The sequence below is a fragment of the Pempheris klunzingeri genome, chromosome 11, assembly GCF_042242105.1.
Source record: "Pempheris klunzingeri isolate RE-2024b chromosome 11, fPemKlu1.hap1, whole genome shotgun sequence".
In the NCBI taxonomy this organism is placed as follows: Eukaryota; Metazoa; Chordata; class Actinopteri; order Acropomatiformes; family Pempheridae; genus Pempheris; species Pempheris klunzingeri.
In genome coordinates this window covers 7,229,078-7,251,770 of record NC_092022.1, presented here as the reverse complement: position 1 = coordinate 7,251,770, position 22,693 = coordinate 7,229,078, and the positions used below count along the sequence as shown (strand labels likewise).

The following is a 22,693-nucleotide window of genomic DNA, read 5'->3' as shown; positions in this document are numbered from 1 at the left end:
TTTTTTAGAAATATAAATCGGAATACTAATGCCAAAGTCAGTATTAATGCTAATATTAAAGTCAGTATTTTCATATACTTTCAAACAGACTCTATACTTGTACTCAAAGCTATGAATGCCACAATTTGAATTTTGGGAAAAGTCCCAAATTATGGGACAAAGTTTGAGAGACTCTTCAGGGAAAGAGGCAGAATTCAGAGTTTATTGTCTTGTACTCATATTGGCCCTAAACCTGTTCCATTTCTCCGCACCCCTCCAGATCCCAAATCTTGCCAGACTAAATGTCTTTTTTATAAAACATTTATTCAATCTTATTTTCATATCAGTGTCCAGGTCACTAGAAAAATAACAGCAAGTCGTGGGAAAGTGAAAAGCAAATTGTTTTTAATAAAGAGATGTTTGCTTTTCAAATAAACAGTGTTATTTGAAACATGAAACATGAAAATCCAGTTAAATATTAAAATCTACAGTGATGCTCAAAGTGCACCTTCATGATAGAGTTGACAAAAAATGACAACCTATAAATCAGTAGTATTATTTCTATATTACCAATGTTATTATTATCATAAAATAGGACATTCGCAGCTCCACAGAAAGACAATGTGCTGGTTTAATACAGAAATTACATTTCATTAGTTGACAGACAGAACACACATAATGACAATTAACATCTTTTCAAGTTAGGTCATCATTGTACCTCATGTTGTGTAAATTTCTCCCACTTGGTCATCATATTATTATATTATAAAAAAAGTCTGAAAAAGGTTCTGGTCAGGTTTTATCAGATGTGGAGATTAAAATTAACTCCCTCAAAATCCCTCCAAACAAGAACTTGATGAGAAAACCTGCTCATTAACACAAAAATGCAAATTCAACAGACTGCACTGGTAAATTTGTGTTAATAAGCATAGGATTTTTGTGTTGGAGGGATTATGAGCTGACCCTGTTTGAACTTTCTTGGGCACGCTGTTTATGGCTAACACTAATATAAATGGAAATTTTGCTCTGTGCTATTTGACAAACCTTAAAAAAAACAAAATTGCAGACATGAAGTGATTTAACATCCAAAGAACCATTTGGAATCTCTTTGTTTTGGTCCAGCAGTGACAAAGTGAATGATATTTTATTAGCAAACCTATATTCTACTATAAAAAGTTTACTGAAAACTTGTCTTTAATGGATCCGCACAGCCGCTCTGTTTTCGTTCTTAATGAAAGTGCGGTAAGTTGGTTCAGTTTAGTTCTGCTTTCCACTCGCAAAATAGAAAAGGAAAAAACAGAACTTGGTCTGTAAACCATGTTAAAAGAACAATGAGGCCAATAACCTCGTTCATACATTCTCTGACTCAACAACACTGCTTGTAATTTATTTCATGCATGCCCACCCATAGGTGAGACCATGTTACTGGACACTGTGGTTTTGAAAACACACACACAGGCGGCATACTGACTGTTTGCAGAGCGGCAGCCTGCTGATTAAAATGTCCTCCACAAAGTCTTAGTTTCACATGTGATGTCCTGTCATCCTCAGATCACTTTCATACGTTTACAATGTGGAACTGTATGCTGTGTGTCAAATACAAACTCTTATGGATCTAATGTGCTCCACAGTCAAAGTGACTGAACACATTACAGCAGTACACATAATAAATGGTTTAGTTTATCAACTCGCCAATGAAGACTGCACAGGTGGAGGTAAACAGAAAGGTGCAGCATTGGTGAATATGGGACAGAGTGGAGGACTGGTCCAGTGTGTAGGTATGTGCTGTGTGTGTGTGTGTATTTGTGTGTGTGTGTGGGTGTACTATATGTGTGTGTGCTTGTGTGACCCTCCTATCCAGAATAGTAGTTGGTAGGGACGAAGGGCATCTTGCTGATGGTGGCGGGCACTGCTTTTTTCCTGACCTCAACATGGACGGCTGTGCCGTTCTTAGCGAATGCTGCATCCACGTATCCCATGGCAACGTTCTTTTTCAGGCAGGGAGAGGGGCAGCCACTGGTCACCTCACCTAAAAAAAAAAAAAAAGAATAAAGAAAAGGAATACGTTTTTCCTTGGAAATCTGGAAACCTCGGTCTGACTCTCTCTCTGGCTACATCTTAAGACAAAAAACAGAACAAAACCTTTTGGTACAAATTTTTAGTTGGTCCTATTCTATTATATGAGCTGCTTACACATTACATTCATTCACTCATTTATTCAATCAATCTCCAAATTCCAAGATAAGTAAACAATAAACTTGAAATCATACAGAGTTTGATATATAAATTAAAATAAATATATCAACATTTGGCTGACGCGTGCAAAATAACTAAAATGTTAAAACATGTTCAGTCAAATGTAGTTAATAGATTTGATATTCATCATCATGTTAGTGTATGAAGTCCAACAAAATGTAACATTTTCCAATTAAGTGTTTACTCTGACTTTGGCGGCCCCCAGTGGTTGTACCATGAAAGACCGACTGGCCGACAACAACACACACAGAAGTCCTACACTTCTTTAATGGAGCAGAGAATGCTGCTACATTTATTTCACATTTCCTCCAGCAGTGATTGTTTTCCTCCACTGACGCTGCATCCCTCTTCACTGAAACACAGAAGCACCACAGCTTTCTCTCCTGCCCACCATTCCCACTGTGTTTGCTTTCTCACCTATGACCTTTCCATCAGGGCTGAGTATGGGTGTGTGTTGTCTGACGGGGGGGCCGGTGGAGACCAGACCGACTCTCTTCCTGGCCGTCTTTGCTTTGATCTGAGGTATAATGATGTCAGCGCCGGGGAAATCCTTTGTCTGACGCCGACGCTTTCCTGCGTGTGAGGAGACGAGAAATGAGAGTCGATCCACTTAACAGACGGCACCGTATGTTCAAGGCTTAGGTACAGAGAGACACAATAGCATGCAGAAACACTTCAGCTTCTTCATGTTTGATGAAAATGGTCTTCATCGGTAAAACACGTTGTGAGGAGATGGAAAGAAAGAGCAGGATTGTGACATAACAACACAACGGTGACGCATCATCACATATTAAGTTAATATGGCGTTAGTGTCAGTAAACAGATGCTTGTTAACACATCCACCTGTTACAGAGCAGAACATTATCATGTTTTCTCGCCAACTAATGAATGTAAACTCTGAATACACCCTCCTTTTAGCTCCGTTTTTGGTCTCTACCAACACTTGAGGGAATCACCTGGCTCTTCAATTCAATTCAATAACTTTATTTGTCCCCGATGGGGCAATTGATTGTGCAGCAGTGGAAGCATAAAAGAACATAAAATACATGCCCACTTGAAACAATAAAATAGAAATAGAAAATCACATCAAACAAACAAAAACAAAAGCATCTCTTTAAACATTAAGCTAAAACTCTCTAAACTGAAGCTCCTTTAAGCTGACGGACGCTGTAGATAATTCTCGGTAGATTCATCACTACCAGCGAAACCTCTCACATTACACGCTGCCATTCAATCCACTGTTATCATAAAAAATATTAATTATGGACCCTTTAAGTAAAGGGGCTCTTACTATCAAAGGCACTGCTTTATGCTAAGCTAAGCTAATCGGCTGCTGGCTCCAGCTACATACTTACTGTACAGACCTGAGCACTCATCTAACTCTCTCTCCCAGATGCAGTTCTTCACCCGTCCCACCACAGCCTTCTTCAGAAACGATCTGCTAAGAAAAAACCACTAACACAAATATTTCATAATGAATACTAAAGTCCTACCTATGGTCCAGACTAGGGTGGCCTCTACAGGCGTGGTGGTCTCATCTATGTCATTGCCATAGAGGCAAAGCCCCGCCTCCAGCCGCAGACTGTCCCTGGCGCCCAGACCGGCCAGCTTCACCTCGCTGTTCTCAAGCAGCTTCTCCGTCAGCTCCACCACCCTGGAGCGACGGACGGAGATCTGGGACACAGAGACACAGACAGTAGGTAGGGTTAGGTGTCCATCCAAGGCGTTTTAATGGAAATGATGACCTGGAAACGGCACATTTTAACGAAGATTTTCCAATCTTTTAAAAGAAGTAATTACGTAGTGTGTTGTCAGTCTCTTTTTGTGAGTCAAGTGAGTGTTAGCACTGAGGGAAAGAGTGATGGGAGGATGAGTCTGTGTGAGAGAAAAAAGCCAAACAAAGAAACAAACTCCCACATTCCCTCTGTTCGACAGAGAGGCCCACCCACATCCATCCTGCCATCTACACAGCTCCAGCAGAGTGGGCTGACAGAGAAAGAGTGGAAAAAGAGAAATCTAGATAAACCAGGAAAAAAACCAAGAAAAAACTGGAGGAAGGAAGCAAAGAGAGACGCTGACCTCCACCCCGTCCTCTCCTGTGTATCCACAGCGGGTGATCCTGCAGTCAGGAATGCCGAACAAAGTGGCCAAGGTGGAGGTCATGAAGGTCAGCTTACTGAGGTCGCCCTTCATTCCCCCCTGGAGCACCTGAGACATGGAAGGACCTGAAACATACAACAGACATATTAATTTAGACATGGAGAGAGGACAGAAAGAGAGGAAGGAGGGAAAGAAGAAATGAGAGAGGAAAGGAAGGAGAGGAAAAGCAACATAAAAGGGGATGGAGAAGAGGAATAAAATAAGGAAGAAGAAAATAAGAAGAGGAATATTTTACCTTGCAAAGCAATCAGTGCTTCATCAAGGAACTCCAGATCCGCATCCAAACCTGCAGCTTTGAACTCTGCCAGTCTGGCCTACAGGCAAAACACACACTCGTCACACACTCTTTCTATCAGTCTGCCAGGCTCCTGATCTGTGTGCCCACACACACACACTCTCTGTCCATTCACCTTCATATTAGCGGAGTCCTTGTCAGCACAGCCAGCGTTGGAGACGACGTAGAGGTAGCCCTGGTCCGTCTTTGTCACTATGAGGTCATCAATAATCCCTCCTTTCTCATTGGTGAACAGGGACAGTGTACCCTAGAGGTGAGGGAGAGGAGAGAGAAAGATGAGTGGGTGAGGATTTATAGGGAAATGCAGGATATGTATTTGGGACACTGTCCAGTTGGTCCACAAATTAAACTCTGATGACCCACATGAACATGTTACCTTAGATGATCCAGGCACAGGGTTCATTATATTCATTTTTTATCAAGATGATTATCTGTGTAGATATTTATCAGTGTAGCTCATCTAGCTAAAACTATTGCAGTCTAATGCAAGAAATGCTGTTTCATGAAGTTTATAATAAGTTTGTGTTGAAGCTGTTTCAGAGAGGAGGAGATTCGACTGATCATTTTGGATTATGTACGTCGCGGTGCTGTGGTGCAGTTTGGTTAGGTTTAGGGCACCAAAGCTACTTGGTTAGGTTTAGGGACAGATCACGGTTTGGGTAAAAACCTAAAAGTCACATACAAATTTAAAAGGCAGTTTACATTAAACACAAAATATCTTCCTTCCAACATACACCTGGGTGCATTGTTGACCATTTCACCTTTCAGATAATTGTTTTAGTCTTCTTGAATTTGCAGAGACCAAACTTTTTCTCTAACAAGTTCACCATACCAACTTTAAAGTATGTCAGTGTTAAGTTTACAGCTAGTTTACACTAAGTGTGCTATTGCAGGTTCAACATGAAACAAACCTCCATCTCACCTGGTTGTCCTTGAGTTCTGCAATATCTGCAACTACAAGAGACTCCATGAACTTCACCCGGTCTTTCCCATGGACTTTGGTCTGATAGTTAAAAAACCAAAAGGATATATTTAAACATAGTGACAGGTGTGAGAGTATTTGTTCCAGTGTACTGGACTACTGGACTGGATGTACATGTGTGTGTTCGTTGACGCTGGTCTCACCTGCAGCATGTGGCTGACATCGAAGATGGAGCAGTGCTCCCTGGTGTGCATGTGCGAGGCGATGTGACTGTCTTTGTACTGCACAGGCATACTCCAGCCTGCAAACTCCACCATCTTTCCCCCGTGTTTCCTGTGGAAGTCAAACAGCGGAGTCTTCTGCAAGGCAGCCTGGGGAAAATAAAACACAGTACTGAGTTGTTGTTTGGGAAGATTTCTTTTTTTCTCTTGACTAAACTAGATATTCAATGACATTGTTTTCTGCAAATACCACAGTGGTGAGGGACATAATAACACATCTTATATAAATATACAGCGCTGTTAATATCTATGCATGGCAGGTCAGTCCTTTCCTACTCATTGTTTCCACACGTGTGTTCTGAACGTCTGACCTTTGAACCAGGCTGAGAGGGGGGGGCTTATCAGCACAAATGCATCACGGGACAGAGTGCGTCGGCACTTTACATAGGACTCAATTGTTGTTGTTATTTACAAAACTGCTCAAGTCCAAAGTCAGCTATTAATTTGAAAAAACAAAGGAGAGGTGGCTGTTCTGGCTGTGATATGCACACACACAGATACAGACACACACACTCTTAATGACCTACTACAGATTAGGGCACACCACACAGTGGGGACTTTAGTCTTTTTACCCCCTTTTGCTTTGTACAACAGGCAAACATTAATCCCAGCTGATTATAAGGGGCCTGAATACACTTCTGAAAGCCTGAATCTGGGTAAGGCCACACCTCACAGGCTCACAGTCAGGGAGCAAAGGCTGAGGCAGTGCCGACATGACTGTAGAGTCAGTCACTCGTGGTTTTAATAAAATCATCTTGTGCAGCTCAGTGAAGTGCAGCAGGCAGAGTGAGGGAGGGAGGGAGGGAGGGAGGGAGGATGACAGTCTGCGGGGACAGATGCACATTATGTCTGCATGAAGTGAAGGCTGCTGTGGCCCACTCTGATGGTGTTATTGCATTGTAATGGAACACTAAAAGAGCCACTGATTTATTCTGAGTTGGAGTTTAAATATGATGGCCAAAGACATCTTCTGTATCCTAAAAACTTTGATGTTAACAGCCAAAATTTCAAATAAGATCCAGGACATTAAAATGTGCTATAAAGCATAAGCTTGATTCATATTAAACCAACTACTGAGGACAATTAACACATTATATGTCTAAAACCTCTCTGTAAAAACAACATTTGTGCCTCACAGCGTTGCAAATGCAAAGAGAAGTCGTGCAAAAGCACTCTGGACCAGAAGTTTACCGTGCAGCGACCCTCCATGGTCCACGTACCTCTGCACTTGACGCCTGTCTCTGCTGCTGCCTCTTCCCCGCACATCCAGCTCCGGACACCCGCAGCAAACCGTCCCGGGAAGCCCGCAGCCCGAGCCCCGAACCCCCGACCCTGACCAGCAGCTGAGCCCACATCATGGCACCCGAGTTCCCGCTGAAGTCTCACACACACACACACTCTCACACACTCTCACACACTCTCTCTCTCACACACACACACTCCTGACGGGTAACACTTCCGCTGTGTTTCTAAACACTTTGGACTCCACACTGTGGTATTCCTGCTTTCCTGGCAAAAACACATGAAGCGACGGAGACTGGAGGAGGAAGCAAAGACTTGTGGGAAATGTAGTTGTTGACTTTATTGGCCCCGCAGCAGGAATTCACCGGTTGATGCAATGACTTGTGCTACATGACAGACAGTTTAGAAGATTAAGAACATAAAGAAATGATGATTGAATTTATCCCACAGTCATATTATAAAGGCACACTGGCTGACCACAGGTTACAAAGAGTTTGAATAATATTAGTGGAGGATGGCATGCTATTCCTGTGGAAAGCTGAACTCTTTTAATATGGATCCCATGATGATGACACTGTGAATAGGTTGATAAGTATTGTTTTCAGACATTTTAGTGATATGCATGTGGCTTAAAGAGGGTCAGTGTCAAACCTGGTCAACTTCAGCCAAAAATGGATCCAAACCTGGTCTGGATCACAGATGCAGCAACAAATAATGGAGCCATAATAGGACACAACATCTGGAAGTCTAAGAAATACAGCCAAACGCAAAGCTCTATTAAAATCAACATCATTAAGTCCAGTTCTGAAACCTGGTGGGAAACCAAAGCCGATATGAGAAGGTGTGCGGCATGCCGGCGGGCAGCTGGCCAAACAACACCACAACCGTGGAATTAACAACAGAAAAACCAGAATGAGGAACTTCATCACTGAAGTGGGGCAGAGCTGGGAAGCAGATGGCTGGGCTGTGCGCTGCGAATGAAAGCAGATCACATCACAAAGGTTGTGTTGAGATGGAGGCCAAAAATGACCTGGATGAGCTATCCAGGATGGGGGTGGGGTGGGGGTGGGGGGTGTTATCATGTTGACAAGGATAGGGGATGATGGAGGGAGCGAGTCAGGGCTTTATGTCCCAGGATACAGTAATAGGAAAAATAAATGTTTCATACTCTACGCCACAGGTGTCCTTGATAAAACATGTAGTGATTACTGTAGTGATCACTGCATTACATGTTTTTTAAATGATATACGATCTTTTCTACGGGATGTGATATCAAAGAGAGACGGTCTGAGGTACGTTCCATTTTACTGTGTTCCTCCCTCTGATTGCAGTGGATCTGAGCAGAGCAAAACTAACAAATGACTTTTTCCATCTCAATCGATGATTTACCCCATAAAAACCCCATAAATACTTTGCATACTTTTTGCCTTCATTCAGAAGTAAAGAGTAAGAGGAAGTATCATGGGGGGTTGTTGTGGTGTGTGTGGCCTGTGCCTCAGATCACTGAGCCAACAAGATCCTCATCCTATATGTCTGGTCTTTCTGGGGAGTGGTTTCTTCATACCGTATTGTGCATACAGAAGAACTGAATGCTCTTTAATGTCTTTTACCAGCATTCATGTTTGTTATATATAGGAGGTACTATCAGCAAATAAAGTCATTATACTTGCTGTACATTTTATACATTTTTTTCATAATTTTTAATAATAACTTAGAAATTACACCCACCAACCACTTCCTCAGGTGTATCTGTTCAACTGCTTGTTACTGCAAATATCTAATCAGCCAATCACGTGGTAGCAATAATGCATTTTGACATTTAGATATGGTCAAGAGGAACTGCTGAAGTTCAAACAGTTCATCAGAATGATGAAGAAGGGTGATATAATTAGCATGGTTGCTGTTGCCACATGCGTTGGTTAGAGGTTAGTGAAGCTGCTGATCTTCTGGGACTTTCCCACCAACCATCAAAATGGTCTGAAAAAGAGGAAGCATCCAGTGCAGCAGCAGATCTGTGGGTGAACTTGCCTACCTGATGGCAGAGGTCAGAGGAGAATGGTCACATTAGTTTTAGCTGATCTCTGAAGCGGATGGGCTACAGTTGCTGATGGCCACACTTGATTATGTCTAATTATCTAATGTAGTGGCCATGAGTGTAAATATCTGAGTGTTGAATTTTGTCAGTTACTTACTTATTTACGTCCTACAGAAGTCAAGACATTTAATCTCATCTGTTCGTTATTCAGGTTAAATAAAGTTGCCCATCCCAACCTTGTACCCACTGACATTTGTCCATGAGAGTATTTGTGTGTGTGTTTATCCTCATGTACCCCATCATGCCCTCTACCCAGATCATTGAGTCATCCTTTGGCCTGAGAAACTAATAATACCCCCTGTCTGTGCTGCTATTTTAGGCCTTGAGGGCCTACAGGGTTGGGCATGTGGGTATGAGTATGTCTGGAGGGGGCTGACGGGGCTCACAAGACTTCCTGTCCCTCTCCATGTACTCCGTCTCTCTCTAGCTCTCTCTCAGGGCAGCTCTGGTGGGCTAAATCAGACACACTCACACATACTTCGTAGCGGGGGGTGGCACTGGGGCGTCCCACAGTTGCTCAGTGACACATGAACGCTCACGAGGAGCAAAACCTGGAGGTTCCCCTTTATTTTCACACATCAAGGCTTTTACTGGAATCACTTTTTTGTGCTGGGATTTGATTGGATTACGTGTCATTGTTGGCTCCTGGATAACCTGTGTGGATATTTAATAGAACTCATTCCTGCTCCCCTGGGTGCAGACACATGTTTTGGCAATTGTCTGAGGGTGAGGAGACCGGATGAACGAGAAGAGCGACTGATAGATAAGAACAAACAAGTAGACGCACGCGTGTGAAATCCAACAAAGCTCTTGTTCATGGTTACAGAGGGTAAGTAGGAGGAGGTGAACTGTATATGCAGACCTGTTTTATCCAGTGAAATAGATCTAGAGTGGCGGCACAGAGTCTTGAGTACAGTTAAGTAGTTTGTAAATCAGGTAGTCAGGTAGTTAATCATCCATTCATCCATTCAGATAGTCCTTAGATAGGAGCCTGTCCTGTCCTTTAGCCCCTGTTTTAAACTCCAACACAGTGCTTTTATGGCTTGGACAACCAGCTCTATAAATAACTCTGATAAATCAGCTATTCATGTGACCTGTTTGTTTTGTCTTCAAATAGAAACAGAGATGATCTGTTTTCTTGCCCTCTCACATGATACAACGCTACGTGCCGACCTGCTGCACTATTTCTACTTTAACTACAGAATGTCTTCTAATTCGTTCCCTCCTTTCTCTTCCACTTTCAGGGGCGACCCGCCATATCCTCGTCTCTATTAATGACCACCTTGTTGTTTGAGATCTAGGTCAGAGGAAACTAGGTCCCAAAAGAACTAATTATTGCATTTGCTTAAAGTATATGTTGAGTAAATGACCACAGCGCAGAAGCATGTGCAGCGGCTGCGGGTGTCTCCTATGTAGCCAGTACTCAGACATAAAGTGCTTTTCACAGGTGTGCTGCATGGCACAGCTCTAGGAAGGTTATAAAGCTAAATAAATAAATAAGGTGTTGACTAGTGGAGTCCCATCCTCAACCATCTGTTCATCATGTCGAGGCCGCCTTCCCAGACAACCCCGCAGTCCTACAGGGTCAGCGAACGAGATCTCACAGAGATCGAGCTGCATTCTGTGGACTCCATCAACGACCTCCACCGAACACACCAGGAACACAGCCACAAAGGTACACACACACACACACACACACACACACACACATAAACTATAAACAAAGACAAAAACACACACACAGAAAAAAGCAAACCACAGAGATACACAAACATACCCCAAGCACAGCCGGTCACAAAAGTACACACACACACACACACACATTGGCTCTGACTGATTTCTGCTGCCTACGCTTTCAGGGATGAGGCCGCCTCGTCCTGCTTACACACCCTCCCCGAATGGGAATCTCTACACGTGTGACGTGACAGCTGTCAATCAAAGAGGCCATCCAAGCAGCAGCAAATGGCAAAGCCGCCTACAGGATATGTTGACACCCAGTTCATCCCGTGCCTATGCCATGGGCTGCGCTATCATCACTTTACTTCTGCTAACAGTGCTACTCATCTTCTACTTTTTGGGTGAGATGTCATATTCATTTCATTCTCCTGATATTTCCTGAATCTATGGATCGCACTCAACACAGTTTGTTTCCCCAGATGTCTTTATATTTCCAACCTAAATGTCTAATGTCTAATCATTAGACATTTCTCCCAGTGAATCAACTGTATTTTGCTTTGTATAAAACCCAGCATGGACAAACTGACAGTAGGCCCTTGTTTCTGTTCCCCCTCCAGTCCAGCAGGGCGGCGCGGTGCGGATGCTGACTGAGGCTGTGAGGGAGAAAGAGGCCGCGGCGGCAGAGCTGTCGCTGTTGATCCAAGAACTGCAGTCACTGAGACACAATCTGACAGCCATGAGAGGATGGACATGAGGAAGACATACACAGAAACACACAGACAGACGTTTTACAGTGCGGTCAAGCTGTGTTTTACAGTGGATTTTTCCTTGAAGAGGAAACAACCGTCTAAATGTTTTCTAAATGCTGTCTGTGTTTGTGAGACATGTAATTAAAAGGTGGGAGGTTCCGTTCCACTCTCTATCATGAGCCCTGGTCTCCATATGAAAAGGACTTTTGAATGAACTCAGACACGTTCTCTTTAAAAATCAGCAGTTTGTGCTCCCAGTCATTTTGTGTGTGTCATTTATTTACTATTGTGCAACAGTGAAAAATTAACATGTGGAACAACACACAGTCAGAGTGAGGTGGGGTGACAAAAAAGGAAAACTGACCTGGATCACAAACACAGCAACACAAAGCGAGTATCTTTCAGCTGGTTTTGTTCTCTTTTGGTTTATTATCCCTTTCTGTGTTTACTGATTTTCACCAACGTATCCCATCATTTCAGCTGATTTTAAACCATTTTGTTTCAAACAGGCCTTGCCATTCACATTCGTTGTGTTTCATGCTGCAAAAAGTTAAAGCAAGATCCTCTTGAGTGATGAGTAAAGCTTAAAATAAATAAACATAAATATGAAGAAAACATGGAGGACAAAGGAGTGCCAAAGAAAGTGGTAATAAATAATAAGGTAAACTAAGAAGTGTTTGCACCTCTGGGGGATATTATTAAAATCTGATTCTCAGGCGTATTTTTGTATGATACATTTGTATGTGAATTTCAACCTTTTTCTAAAATTGCAAAATAAAAACTGATAAATTCGGCTTATCATTTATTTCAATTTTGTTTTAAATGGGGCTGTCAAGTCATTACATGTCATGATGTGGACGTCTGACTGGCAGCACCTTGAAATAAAGATCTGGGTTACTTGCTCTCTCTTATTTCCCCATTCCTCTCCTGACACGCCTGCCCAGTCCAGCCCGGGTAGCACTGACACAAGAAGTGGTTGTGAAAAGGTTTGCCACTGGACGAGTCAGTGAGCAGGTTGATTTCATGAGGGTCAGAGGTCATAGCCGCACCTGAAGACACTGTGCGACTAGAGCTGGAGCGCCGCCTGGCACAGCGGCCGTTGCCGTGGCAAAGTTGGAGGCTGCAGCGTTGGGTGTTAGACCTCAGCGCCTGGACGAAGGGACCCAAGACATTGTGTATGTAGTCTCTGAGAAGGATGCACTGATGCTGGAGGATGGGGGGAGGGGAGAGAGTTACACACAAACACACACACACACACGCACACACACACACACACACAAAACTTTCTCACGAACATTACATACCTTGGATTTGGCAAATTTCAGCTCTCCCCACAGAACCACTCCAGTTGCTCCCAGCGCCGCACTTTCCCCAAGTGTGTGCACCAGGTCTGTCTGCGCACATGCACACACACACACACACACTTATGTATAGCTACTTTGAATTACACATTTGTCTATATTAATAAATGTGTGTTGTGTGTTTTTCTATGCTGAAACAAGCCCCACCTTGTTAAGAAAGATGAGCGTGTGTGTGAATGCCAGCCTGGCGTAGGGAAGGACTGGTGTGGCATGATTGGTACCGTTGCCATGGCGCCAAACTGACGCCACCCTCAAAGCCTCCATCAGTCTGTGTCTGAGTGTAGAAGAGAGAAATATCCATCAGTAACTCCTTTAATATTGTGCGTGCCCAGCGTTTAGGTCAACTGTAGATAAATAACCTCCTGTCATATTGGTTTGGCGGCCTGTTTTCAGTTCTCTGTACCTGATCATCAGAGCTGCATCCGTGGATCCTGCCAGCCTTTGTGACAGGTAGATGCTGGGATAGAGAGCAGTGGACTGGTACCAGAGCCAGGACAGACGGTCGTTTTGCTTTTTGGTGCCCCTGTGACAGCGTCCTGTGTAGCTTTTATCTGATCGCACACATGAAACAAGAAAAACCCACAAAGGTCTGTTAATCATTAGCAGTAATAAGATGTAAAACTTATGTAAAAATGAAATGAAACCAAACAGCCCAACACACACTAAGTGTTTCTCCTACCTGTCATTCTTTTATCTTTATTAAAGCAGCCAGGGAAGCCATAAAATCCCCAGAGTCCCTTGGGATGATCTCTGACGGCTGACCGCAGAGTCTCCTCCATGAACTTCCGAGCGCCCTCCTCAAACCTTTGCCTCGCCAGTGATGTCATGGCCCTATCCGATAAATCTGGCCTCTCCTGTCTCACCTGCAGCTTGGACAGCCTCCGGTACTCCATCTTGGTTCCAAAGTTTCTCTCCCACAGCGGCTGCCACTCTTCCCAGTCGATGACGGCTAAACCGGTGAAGTTTGGCTGCAGCAAGCTGGACATCTGCGTCACTGCGAGGGAAAGGTGAGCTGAGAGGTCGCTGAGCTGCGGTATCCCTCCGTTCACCTTCCTGCTGTCTCGGGAGAGGTATGGATACTTCCCCAGGTGGTCACGGTAGAAGATGGTCATTTTCTGAGAAATGTATTATCATAGAAGATTATTACCAAACTCTGCACCTCTATTATGCTTTTTAGCCCATTTTAGCATGTTGTTTTGGTTTTCTGGCACATTTACTTACTGTTTGCTTCAATCTTCAGCAAATTTGCTCAGCAACAAAAAATGATCCGCCCTCTATAGCCTACATTACCTGCCCAGCATCACACAGCACCTAGCGACTGTTAGCAACTAGCTATTTAATGTACCAAAATATTCTGAGGCTACAAACACTGAGATACTAAAACAAATGCAGACGTTGCTCCATATTTACTGAGTAAAATAGGAAATTGTTGGGAGTTTTTCTGCCTCAAATTGTCCAAACATGCATGAAAGCTGTAAAAATGGCAAATAATGTCAGATTCTGACACCAAACACTTTACTATCTTGTTTCATACAGCACCCATAGGAGCTTAAGAAGTTATTTAATGAATGTGTTTAGTCCCTGAACCTGTTGGGATCAGTAAAGTATCATGTGGTGGTGACACTGTGCTCCACCCACTGATTTCAATCACCTGCCCCCGGAAGCGCTGCTGTTGGTTCTCCACTATGTCGAAGTCTCCCAGGTCCAGGTGGATGTTGTAGCGTTTCTGACACTGTGCCGTTGGCATGTTCCACACCACGACGAAGGGCCGGCCCTGCAGGATCGGACCGGCTGCAGCCACAGCAGGCAGGGGCCGGTGAGGGGGGGCGACTCCATGGGTGGAGGTTTGTGACAGAGAGGTGCAGAGGAGGAGGAGGAAGAGATGAGGGAGGTGAGACAGCACCATGGCTGCTCACCCACGGACGTGTCCTTCCTGACAGGAGAGAGAAACAGGCCGGTCAGATTTATTCATGAGGAACTTTAATGCAAAGGGACCAGACTTAAAGATTAAAAGGTTGTTGCTATGCAAAACTAAATAAACATGTACAAAAAATAAAATAGCAATTAATTGGTTGTTTGCACTGTGAGATCATTTCATCACCCTGAAAGTTTGTATTTGATCCTGATAGGCAAACCCTGATAGGTCATAGGAAAGAGTCAAAGGAATATTTCATTAAATGATTTTTATTTCCAGTGTTTTTCATGATTGAAACATCAGATGTGATCAGATGATCCTCTACATCAATACAGCCAGTCTTAAATAAGGCGTCAGTTCTCTGGCAGCTCAGCAAGGCACATTCACATCCCGAGCCACATGATTTATTAGCAGCAGATATGGACTGGATCTTGGGAACAGGGGCAAAACTAATTTAAATGGTTGAGCTGTGTGGATGAGTCAAAATATCTTTCACGGTCAAACACCAAACTTGACAAAATCCCACCACCTTTCCAGACATCTTTTAAGACAAAATAATAATCCTGCTTGCTTCTCTCTCATTCTCTACAATCTGTGAATATGTAAATACCAAACACAAGATGTCTTCTACTTAACGTTAATCTCCTTCCATATCATACTTGTTGCATAGTGTGCATTGATTGGCTTCCAAACACTTTGAAGGTGACCACAAAGAAACTTTCCTCCTTTTTAAGCATCAAACCCTGCACACACACACCATTCGGCACAGTGAAGCTTGACCACACAAGTGAAGGAACAAATATGCAAAATACATTTTTGAACAGAGGGGGGGCTTTAACAATTCACTCAGTTGTTCAAAGGAAAAGTTCATTTAAGTTCTTATTTGGTGTTGGGCGCCATTTTTATTTCCCCCATTGATTCACTGCAGACACGCAGGGATATGCCGGCCCCCGGGAAGGACACAGACAGTGCACTGCATGCTCAAGACCAGTTCAATGTGCAGTGTTATGAGACTGTTTGAGAGTGTAAACTAGGGTTGAGCGTATAGACGCCGACCAGCACCTTTATCTTCTTCACTCCAAAAATGTCCAATAAGAGTGAGAGAGTGTGTGTGTGTGTGTGTGTGTGTGTGTGTGTGTGTGTTCTGCACTGAGTGTCGTGTTTCAGCCTTTATCGCCTTCACAGACTCTGCTTCAGAGACACTGAGCTTGTCTGAATGTGTGAGTGGTTTCCGTCTTTCTTTGGCTTATTAAAACATTTCGAAACATTTAAACATACTGTGCATTAATGTGGGTGAATGCATTCCAGAGTGAGTCGGACTGTGTGTTCGTCAAATGTCTTTGTGCATCCAGAAGATGGGAACTCCTCTGGCGTCTCTGTAGGGAGTTTCAGTCAGAGTCTGGACTACAAGCTGACTTGTCGACTGAGGAGGAGGTAGTGGTGGTGGAGGGATGGAAGGAGGAGGAGGAGGTGGTGGAGGAGGAGGGATGGAAGCAGGAGGAGGAGGTGGTGGAGGAGGAGGGATGGAAGCAGGAGTTGGAGGTGGCGGAGGAGGAGGGATGGAAGGAGGAGGAGGTCGTTGGGGGGGAGGAGGTAAACTAGAAGTTGGAGGTGACCCTACAACACAAGCACCTCCTGAGTCTCTGCTCCCTTGTGGCACTTGAGCCTCCATCTTTGTCCGAGCTTCTATCTGAGTGTTCGCTTCTTCGCTCGGCATCCTGGAGAACTTCAAAAGCACCTCCATGGGAACAAACGTCGTCATGGCGCCTGCGTTCTGCACCGGCGTCGACAGCACGTAGCCGAGGTGGGCGTAGAAGTGCTGCTTGTCGTGGGTGGTCAGGCACAGTCGCTTGAAGCCTCTGCTCTTGGTGTAGCGTACGACCTCCTCCATCAGGATCCGGCCGTAGCCCTTCCCTCGCTCCGCCTTGGACACGACCACCGACTCCACAAACAGGCTGCTGCTGTGACCCACGACCCGGGACAGCCTGGCGTGACCGAGCAGCCGCTCTGTCTCTCTGTGGCCCCGCAGCAGAACGAGACAGACGGGGAACTCTGGACAGGACTTCTGCAGGGATTGGACCCGGGCCGCCTGGCTCCTCTGCCACTCGGAGTTGACCAGGTCAGCGCAGGAAACCAGCAGGTCGGGACGCCGGTGGATCGGAACGGCTCTGACCTTCTCTGGCTGTTCTGAGCCGGTGTGCAGCTTCTCTTTAAATCCTCCATCCAAAGCTGAGGGCTCACAGGCTTTCTCGACGCGTTGTGTCCGACAGTCTGATGCTGAGACGGGCTGCAGATCAGCACTCGGCCCGCCTGGGCTCTCCGGCTGGGAATTAGTTGGCGTGAACGGTTCAGACCTGCAGTGATCAGGGTTTAACTAAAGTCAGTCTTCATTCATCTCCTACTGCTAGAAAAGATAGATGTTAGAAAATGATTTGAACATGCAGCTCCTCAAATTTTGAGGTTAGTCTGATCACATCGACGTCTGCGTGACACAACAGGTGTTCTGAACCAGGAGGTGTGAACACAGATGATGTTCCTGGAACAGATCTTACAGATAAACCAGACTTTCATCATCTTGAAATCAGCACACTTGGATCGGAAGTGTGATTGTCCTGATATCTCAGTACTGTGGCAAGAGGAGACACATTCAAGAGGATACAAAATCAGGGTTGATCTCCTGCTAATCTCGGTCTAAACTCTACAGCCTTTACTGTCCACCTCTCCTGGGTCTGTAACCACAGATCTTTTTTCCTCTTAAATTATAAAACGGATTATCAAATTGGTCGAGAGCTCACGACTATCTGGGGACTTCCTGAGTGATTTCACTGGCTGTTAAGTAGGATTAATCAGTACGATGTGCATTCATAATAAATATTTTATGCATCTTGGTAACGTTGCACAGTGAGCATGAGAGCAAACAACCATTAAGCCCTTGAGCCTGACTAAGTGTGTGTGTGTGTGGGGGGGGGGGGTGGCCTATAATGACCCCCAAACACTCAGGATGAACCATTTTGATGTATTCACTTAGGTAACAACGTGACATTTCCTCTGGCATCAATTATTATTATTATCAACAGTATTTTTATCCATCCAACAAAGCTGTTTCCTTCAGGCTCCACAGAAACACACTTCACAATAAGCTTATCGACTTCTGCCAATGAGCTGGCGTTTATCACACACACACACACATATTGATGACTGATAATTGTACACATGATTTCTGGGCGGAGGGACTATTTGTTGACCTTTTGTACTACCTGTGCTGTAGTACAAAATATCCCTCCTTTGTCTCAACTGGTTAATCAGGTCTGATTTAGTCATTTTCTGTATTTCTCCCTGTAACACTGAATGTAACTACAGATGTAAAGCTGGTGTCTGCTGTGATGAACATCGTTGTGTGCGTTTCTTGTAGTTATATAATGTTTAAATGGTGTCTCATCAGCCTGAATGGGGAAATAGACCTTTATCTAACACATCTGGCCACAATTTGGTGTGAAGGCTGAACTGCAACGCAGTGGAAACACATATTACACTCAGTCCACTAAGTATACTGGTTCCTGCTGCATGTCTGCTAATCATTCAGGCTGATCTGAGTTTTAGGCTTCTATTAATTCCTATTTACACTTAAAACTCTAAAAACTCTAACTGATTTGCCTCATATTCTCACATCATATCATGTTATTGGACCATAACGGCAGTCAAAAGTTTGCATTTTGAAGCACACAGTGTACCAGACAGTTGTGCTATGACAGTTAATGTGATCATACATCTCTGAGGGATCAATAACTCTCTTTACGAGTGCAACTCATGCAGCTTTTTCACAAGAGCCACGTCCCCATTACACCCTAAAATCATCTCAAAGAGGTCAAAGCACAGAGATGAGATAGTGTGCAGAAACCCTGAGGAGTTTCTCCGTTTTCACACCGTCTGTAAATGTTAGAAGAAGAAATAATGCACAATGTTTATGATAAACAGCTGCTGTGGTCCAACTAGTCTGAGAATCAATATAAAAAACAGAAAACAAACACCGTACCAGTAACCAATAACTAAGAAGGCACAAACTCACCACGAGAGAGAAGGTGAAGCCAAACGCCCGACTGTCAAACAACTATGAACACGGTGCTGCAACTTCACACTCAAAAAAGGGACGTTAGAAAGATGCAACAGGAAACTGGCAGTGGCTGATAACTGCGGACAGATCGACCCCGCCATGACTTCCACAGAAATACAACATCTTTGTTAAATTATCAGGGTATTTGAATCTTGTCTCCACGTTGAGAACACAACTTTAAGCACAGACATTTTGACTCGTCACAGGAGGGAAAAGGCTCCTACTTTTTTCAGCTTCCACAAGGACTCTCGAGCAAGGCACCGACTCCCTCACAGTCAGCAAGAAAACCTAAATGTCAATCTAAACTTCAATCTTGTTACATTTAGTGCATGACAAAATTTGCTTCAATACCGCAGTATTTTCCAGTTCAACACGTTGTCCTCCCTGGTTAGTCTTGTAATTCCAACATTGAATCACTTTTTGCAAGATAGAAGAGTTTAAACACAGTATTTCATTATTACAGTGTATTTTTTAATCTTTTCTTATGGGAAAAAACGCAGAATCAGTCAAGGTTTAATTACCATTGTGAATGACGATATGGCATAAAGAAATTCTCTTTAATATAGTGACATAATATGTGACAATCAGAAGAGTTTGAAATTAGTTTTGTAAAGTGACTCCTACGTTTTAAGTACTGAAGCCTCCATTGTAGAGATGTGAGTCTGAGTTGTCCACGCTGCCTTCACGTGAGCGCAGCTACAGATGCGCAGCATTAGGGGAGGAGATATTAGTGAGCGCCGCCCGACCGGACTGAAGAGATTTACATTCAGGGAGCAGGAGATATTAACGACTGAAGAAAAGTTATTTGTTATTGTTTCCATTGTTCTGATGTGGATTCGAGTCAAGGAGCTGAGTTCCTGTTTGTAAAGTAGTTCAGGTGAACACACACCAGGTAGTTTAGTACAATTATGCATTCACATTTGTATCATGTCCTAATTTCTATTCTAGTTTTATTTATATTATTTATATATATATATACACTTATTTATTATTTTCATATTTTTTCTGTATTGTTAAAATGTTCATGTGTGGAAAATTCCACACTAAAGTTATTTTGCATGGAAGTTATCTGCAGCCTGCATAGTTTTTATTGTGCCACAAAGTTTTTTAGGTGAGGGGAAAATTCAAACTAGTGATCTCACTGTCAAAGCATGTTGGTACGGCACCATCTTATGGAATGATTCCACTGAAAACACAAGCCAAATGAAATTATAATCAATATTTCAGAATAGATATGTATAAGTTTGAATTATTCTGAACCAAATCTTATTTTACAACTGCTACCAGTGATTGTTTCCTTGATGAAAACAAGTTACCCATGGTTGACTTCTAATAAATAAATAAGTACATATAAAAACGAGTCAGTCGTTTGAACGGCTCTATGAAAAGAACAGCTCCTCAAGATCCGACTCCCTTCATAGAGTTATAAATCCCATCTCTAACAGATTCTGTTAAGGCACAGACCACAACCATCCAGTCAGTTTCATAATTGATATTGAACAGAGAAAGGAAGCCCCGCAGTAAAGCAGGGCATCAAAAAATTAGTTGAAACTCTTGTTGTTCCTCTCCACGGAAATCTTTAGTAAAAGGCGAAAGATTTATACGATCTGAAGAGAAACAAGAGTGTACTGCAGAGTGAACGTCTGAGTGTCGGACCCCTTTCCCCGTCACAGCTTCCTCAGTTAGGGTTCACGGACAAGCGTTACAAAATGCACACAGATTAAACTATATCACTCCAACACATACAGTGTTTTATTGTCTTATAATCGCACAACACATTCTGAGTGAAATATAGGTGTAAAAAGTTTAATTTAAATGCTACGTGCACGCTATGCATTGTGGGAACATGGCGACCGCAGCCACGCCTCTAAATCTTGAATATCGTTTCTTTTGGTAAAAAAAAGGCTATTTCTTGTTGATAAAAATGAATGTTGCTATTGAACGAAGAGAAGACGTGAAGTGTTTTCAGCTCTACTTTCAGTAGCGTGAAAAGACTTGCGTTAAAACTGTACGCAGGCGCGTTAAACACTCCAAAGAGTAAATGTACCAAGAGATGGTATCCTTCAGTTCCGCGATGGGGAAACTTATTTTCAAGCTAGTAACTATAATCCACACATAACTATATTCCTACATAGTGGATGTTGTGTGTGTTTCTTTCACCACATTGACCTAATTTACGGAATTTAAACAATTTTACTCGGTTTTATAGTTGGGTCCATGTCGCGCATGCGTAATATGGAAATGGCGGAAGCTACTAGCTACCAGCCTGGGATTGATTTAATTTACTTACTTTTTAAATTGACTTTATACTGGCTGTGACATACTCCACTTTAAATACTCCTGCTTGGTGTTTTATCGGCTTTCATTCATATACTTTAATACAATCCACGGTCTCAATTCGTACGTTTACTGGAGATCAGCTATCAGTTAGCGCTCTTGCTGCAACACATCTCTGCAGCCTCTTCATAGTGTCGTGTCTCCGCCAGTGAATATCACAAGCTATGAGCGTCTTGTTTTAATACATGCTTACATCTAGTCTGTTTTCCAAATAGCTGTTATAGTAGGGAAAACGAACGAGGTGGGTGGGCAGTAAAATAACGGCATGGTGTACTCTAATTGGTAATTTAGCTTTTGATTGTAATCTCAGGAAAAGTAGTCTCTCAAACTGGTGTTAAATATGTAAGATATCAGAATATCTTCTTGTTTACGGTGTGCTACTCGCATGTTTCACCTACCCCCAAGTCATTTACAACACAGCCTGATATCATGTTTATGTCGAAAATAGCATATAGACGCTGTTTTTGGCTTCAGTTTGTGACAAACTAAACTTTGAATCCTGGCACACATCAGATACCAGATCCTCCTCTTCCCCTCTTAGCATCGACTTCCATGTAAGGTAAAGACCACAAAAGTGACAGTTGGGAGCCCGTTTAGCATGCTAGCTAACGTTAGCTCATTGCTATCAGCTTTAGAGGTACATGCAGTTCAGTGACATTTGTCACCACAGCTTTAGTGTTCATAGTGAACATAAATCTACATTATTGGTCGTTTCTCACCGACTCCATATCGTTACCTACATGTTTTGAGTCGCGGGTCGTCGCCAGGGCTCGTCGTCCTCAGGGCTCCTGTGTTGGACGGACAGCCGATCTGAAATCAGTTTTACTACTTTCAATGCCCAACAACAGCAGCAGGAGGCCGTCAGTGAGATCTGATCTGCAGTCAGTTTGTACTTCCTCTTCTGTAACAGGAGGAAATGTTGCCGTTGGTCCTCTCACTGGCTGAGCGGCCATGTCTGCCCCCTGCGGATGGGGGTGGTATTACACCCCCAAATAAGCTGGAGGTACACACCTGTTGGTACTGTGCACTGAATAAGTCACTCAGTGGATAATAAGAATAAAAATAACAGTAATTATAATGATAATAAGCTTGGACTTGTGTAGTACCTCTTCAGAGACCCAACGATGCTTTACATTACATAGAATACATGCTAGACAAACATATAGACAGTAAGCAGACAAAACGTAGCAGATGAGGGTCAGCTGGGGAGCAGAGTCAGGAGAGGTTGCAGGCTGTGATGAGGTAAATGGTGAATACAATATCTTGTATTGAGGTGAAGAGAAAACATGATTATCATCACACTTCTGTTGCTG

At 43.3% G+C, this 22,693-nt stretch overlaps 4 protein-coding genes and 1 non-coding gene across 5 annotated transcripts; 1 reads left to right on the top strand and 4 right to left on the bottom strand.

The window, feature by feature from the left end:
• Nucleotides 1-406: 406 nt before the first annotated feature.
• On the bottom strand, nt 407-7,417 carry amt (aminomethyltransferase). Its single transcript, XM_070839468.1, has 9 exons — nt 7,114-7,417; nt 5,816-5,983; nt 5,613-5,693; nt 4,806-4,937; nt 4,631-4,709; nt 4,315-4,460; nt 3,729-3,909; nt 2,653-2,808; nt 407-2,008 (listed from the first exon to the last, which is right to left on the bottom strand). The coding sequence occupies exons 1-9, from the start codon at nt 7,249-7,251 to the stop codon at nt 1,833-1,835; spliced, it is 1,257 nt and encodes a 418-aa protein (XP_070695569.1). The 5' UTR covers nt 7,252-7,417; the 3' UTR covers nt 407-1,832.
• Nucleotides 7,418-9,709: 2,292 nt separating this feature from the next.
• Nucleotides 9,710-11,700, top strand: LOC139210259 (uncharacterized). The gene is made up of 4 exons (XM_070840272.1): nt 9,710-10,059; nt 10,475-10,905; nt 11,090-11,308; nt 11,525-11,700. Exons 2-4 carry the CDS (start codon nt 10,773-10,775, stop codon nt 11,659-11,661), a joined length of 489 nt encoding a protein of 162 aa, XP_070696373.1. The 5' UTR covers nt 9,710-10,059; nt 10,475-10,772; the 3' UTR covers nt 11,662-11,700.
• A 509-nt stretch (nt 11,701-12,209) lies between these two features.
• Nucleotides 12,210-22,153, bottom strand: hyal3 (hyaluronidase 3). The gene is made up of 7 exons (XM_070840271.1): nt 22,121-22,153; nt 14,669-14,946; nt 13,697-14,132; nt 13,421-13,568; nt 13,165-13,291; nt 12,961-13,050; nt 12,210-12,862 (listed from the first exon to the last, which is right to left on the bottom strand). Exons 2-7 carry the CDS (start codon nt 14,921-14,923, stop codon nt 12,551-12,553), a joined length of 1,368 nt encoding a protein of 455 aa, XP_070696372.1. The 5' UTR covers nt 14,924-14,946; nt 22,121-22,153; the 3' UTR covers nt 12,210-12,550.
• On the bottom strand, nt 15,186-19,144 carry LOC139209251 (N-alpha-acetyltransferase 80). Its single transcript, XM_070838897.1, has 2 exons — nt 18,999-19,144; nt 15,186-17,286 (listed from the first exon to the last, which is right to left on the bottom strand). The coding sequence occupies exons 1-2, from the start codon at nt 19,142-19,144 to the stop codon at nt 16,263-16,265; spliced, it is 1,170 nt and encodes a 389-aa protein (XP_070694998.1). The 3' UTR covers nt 15,186-16,262.
• LOC139210389 (U5 spliceosomal RNA) lies at nt 20,555-20,670 on the bottom strand. The gene has a single exon (XR_011585248.1). It is a non-coding gene; the product is annotated as a U5 spliceosomal RNA (small nuclear RNA).
• Nucleotides 22,154-22,693: the final 540 nt, after the last annotated feature.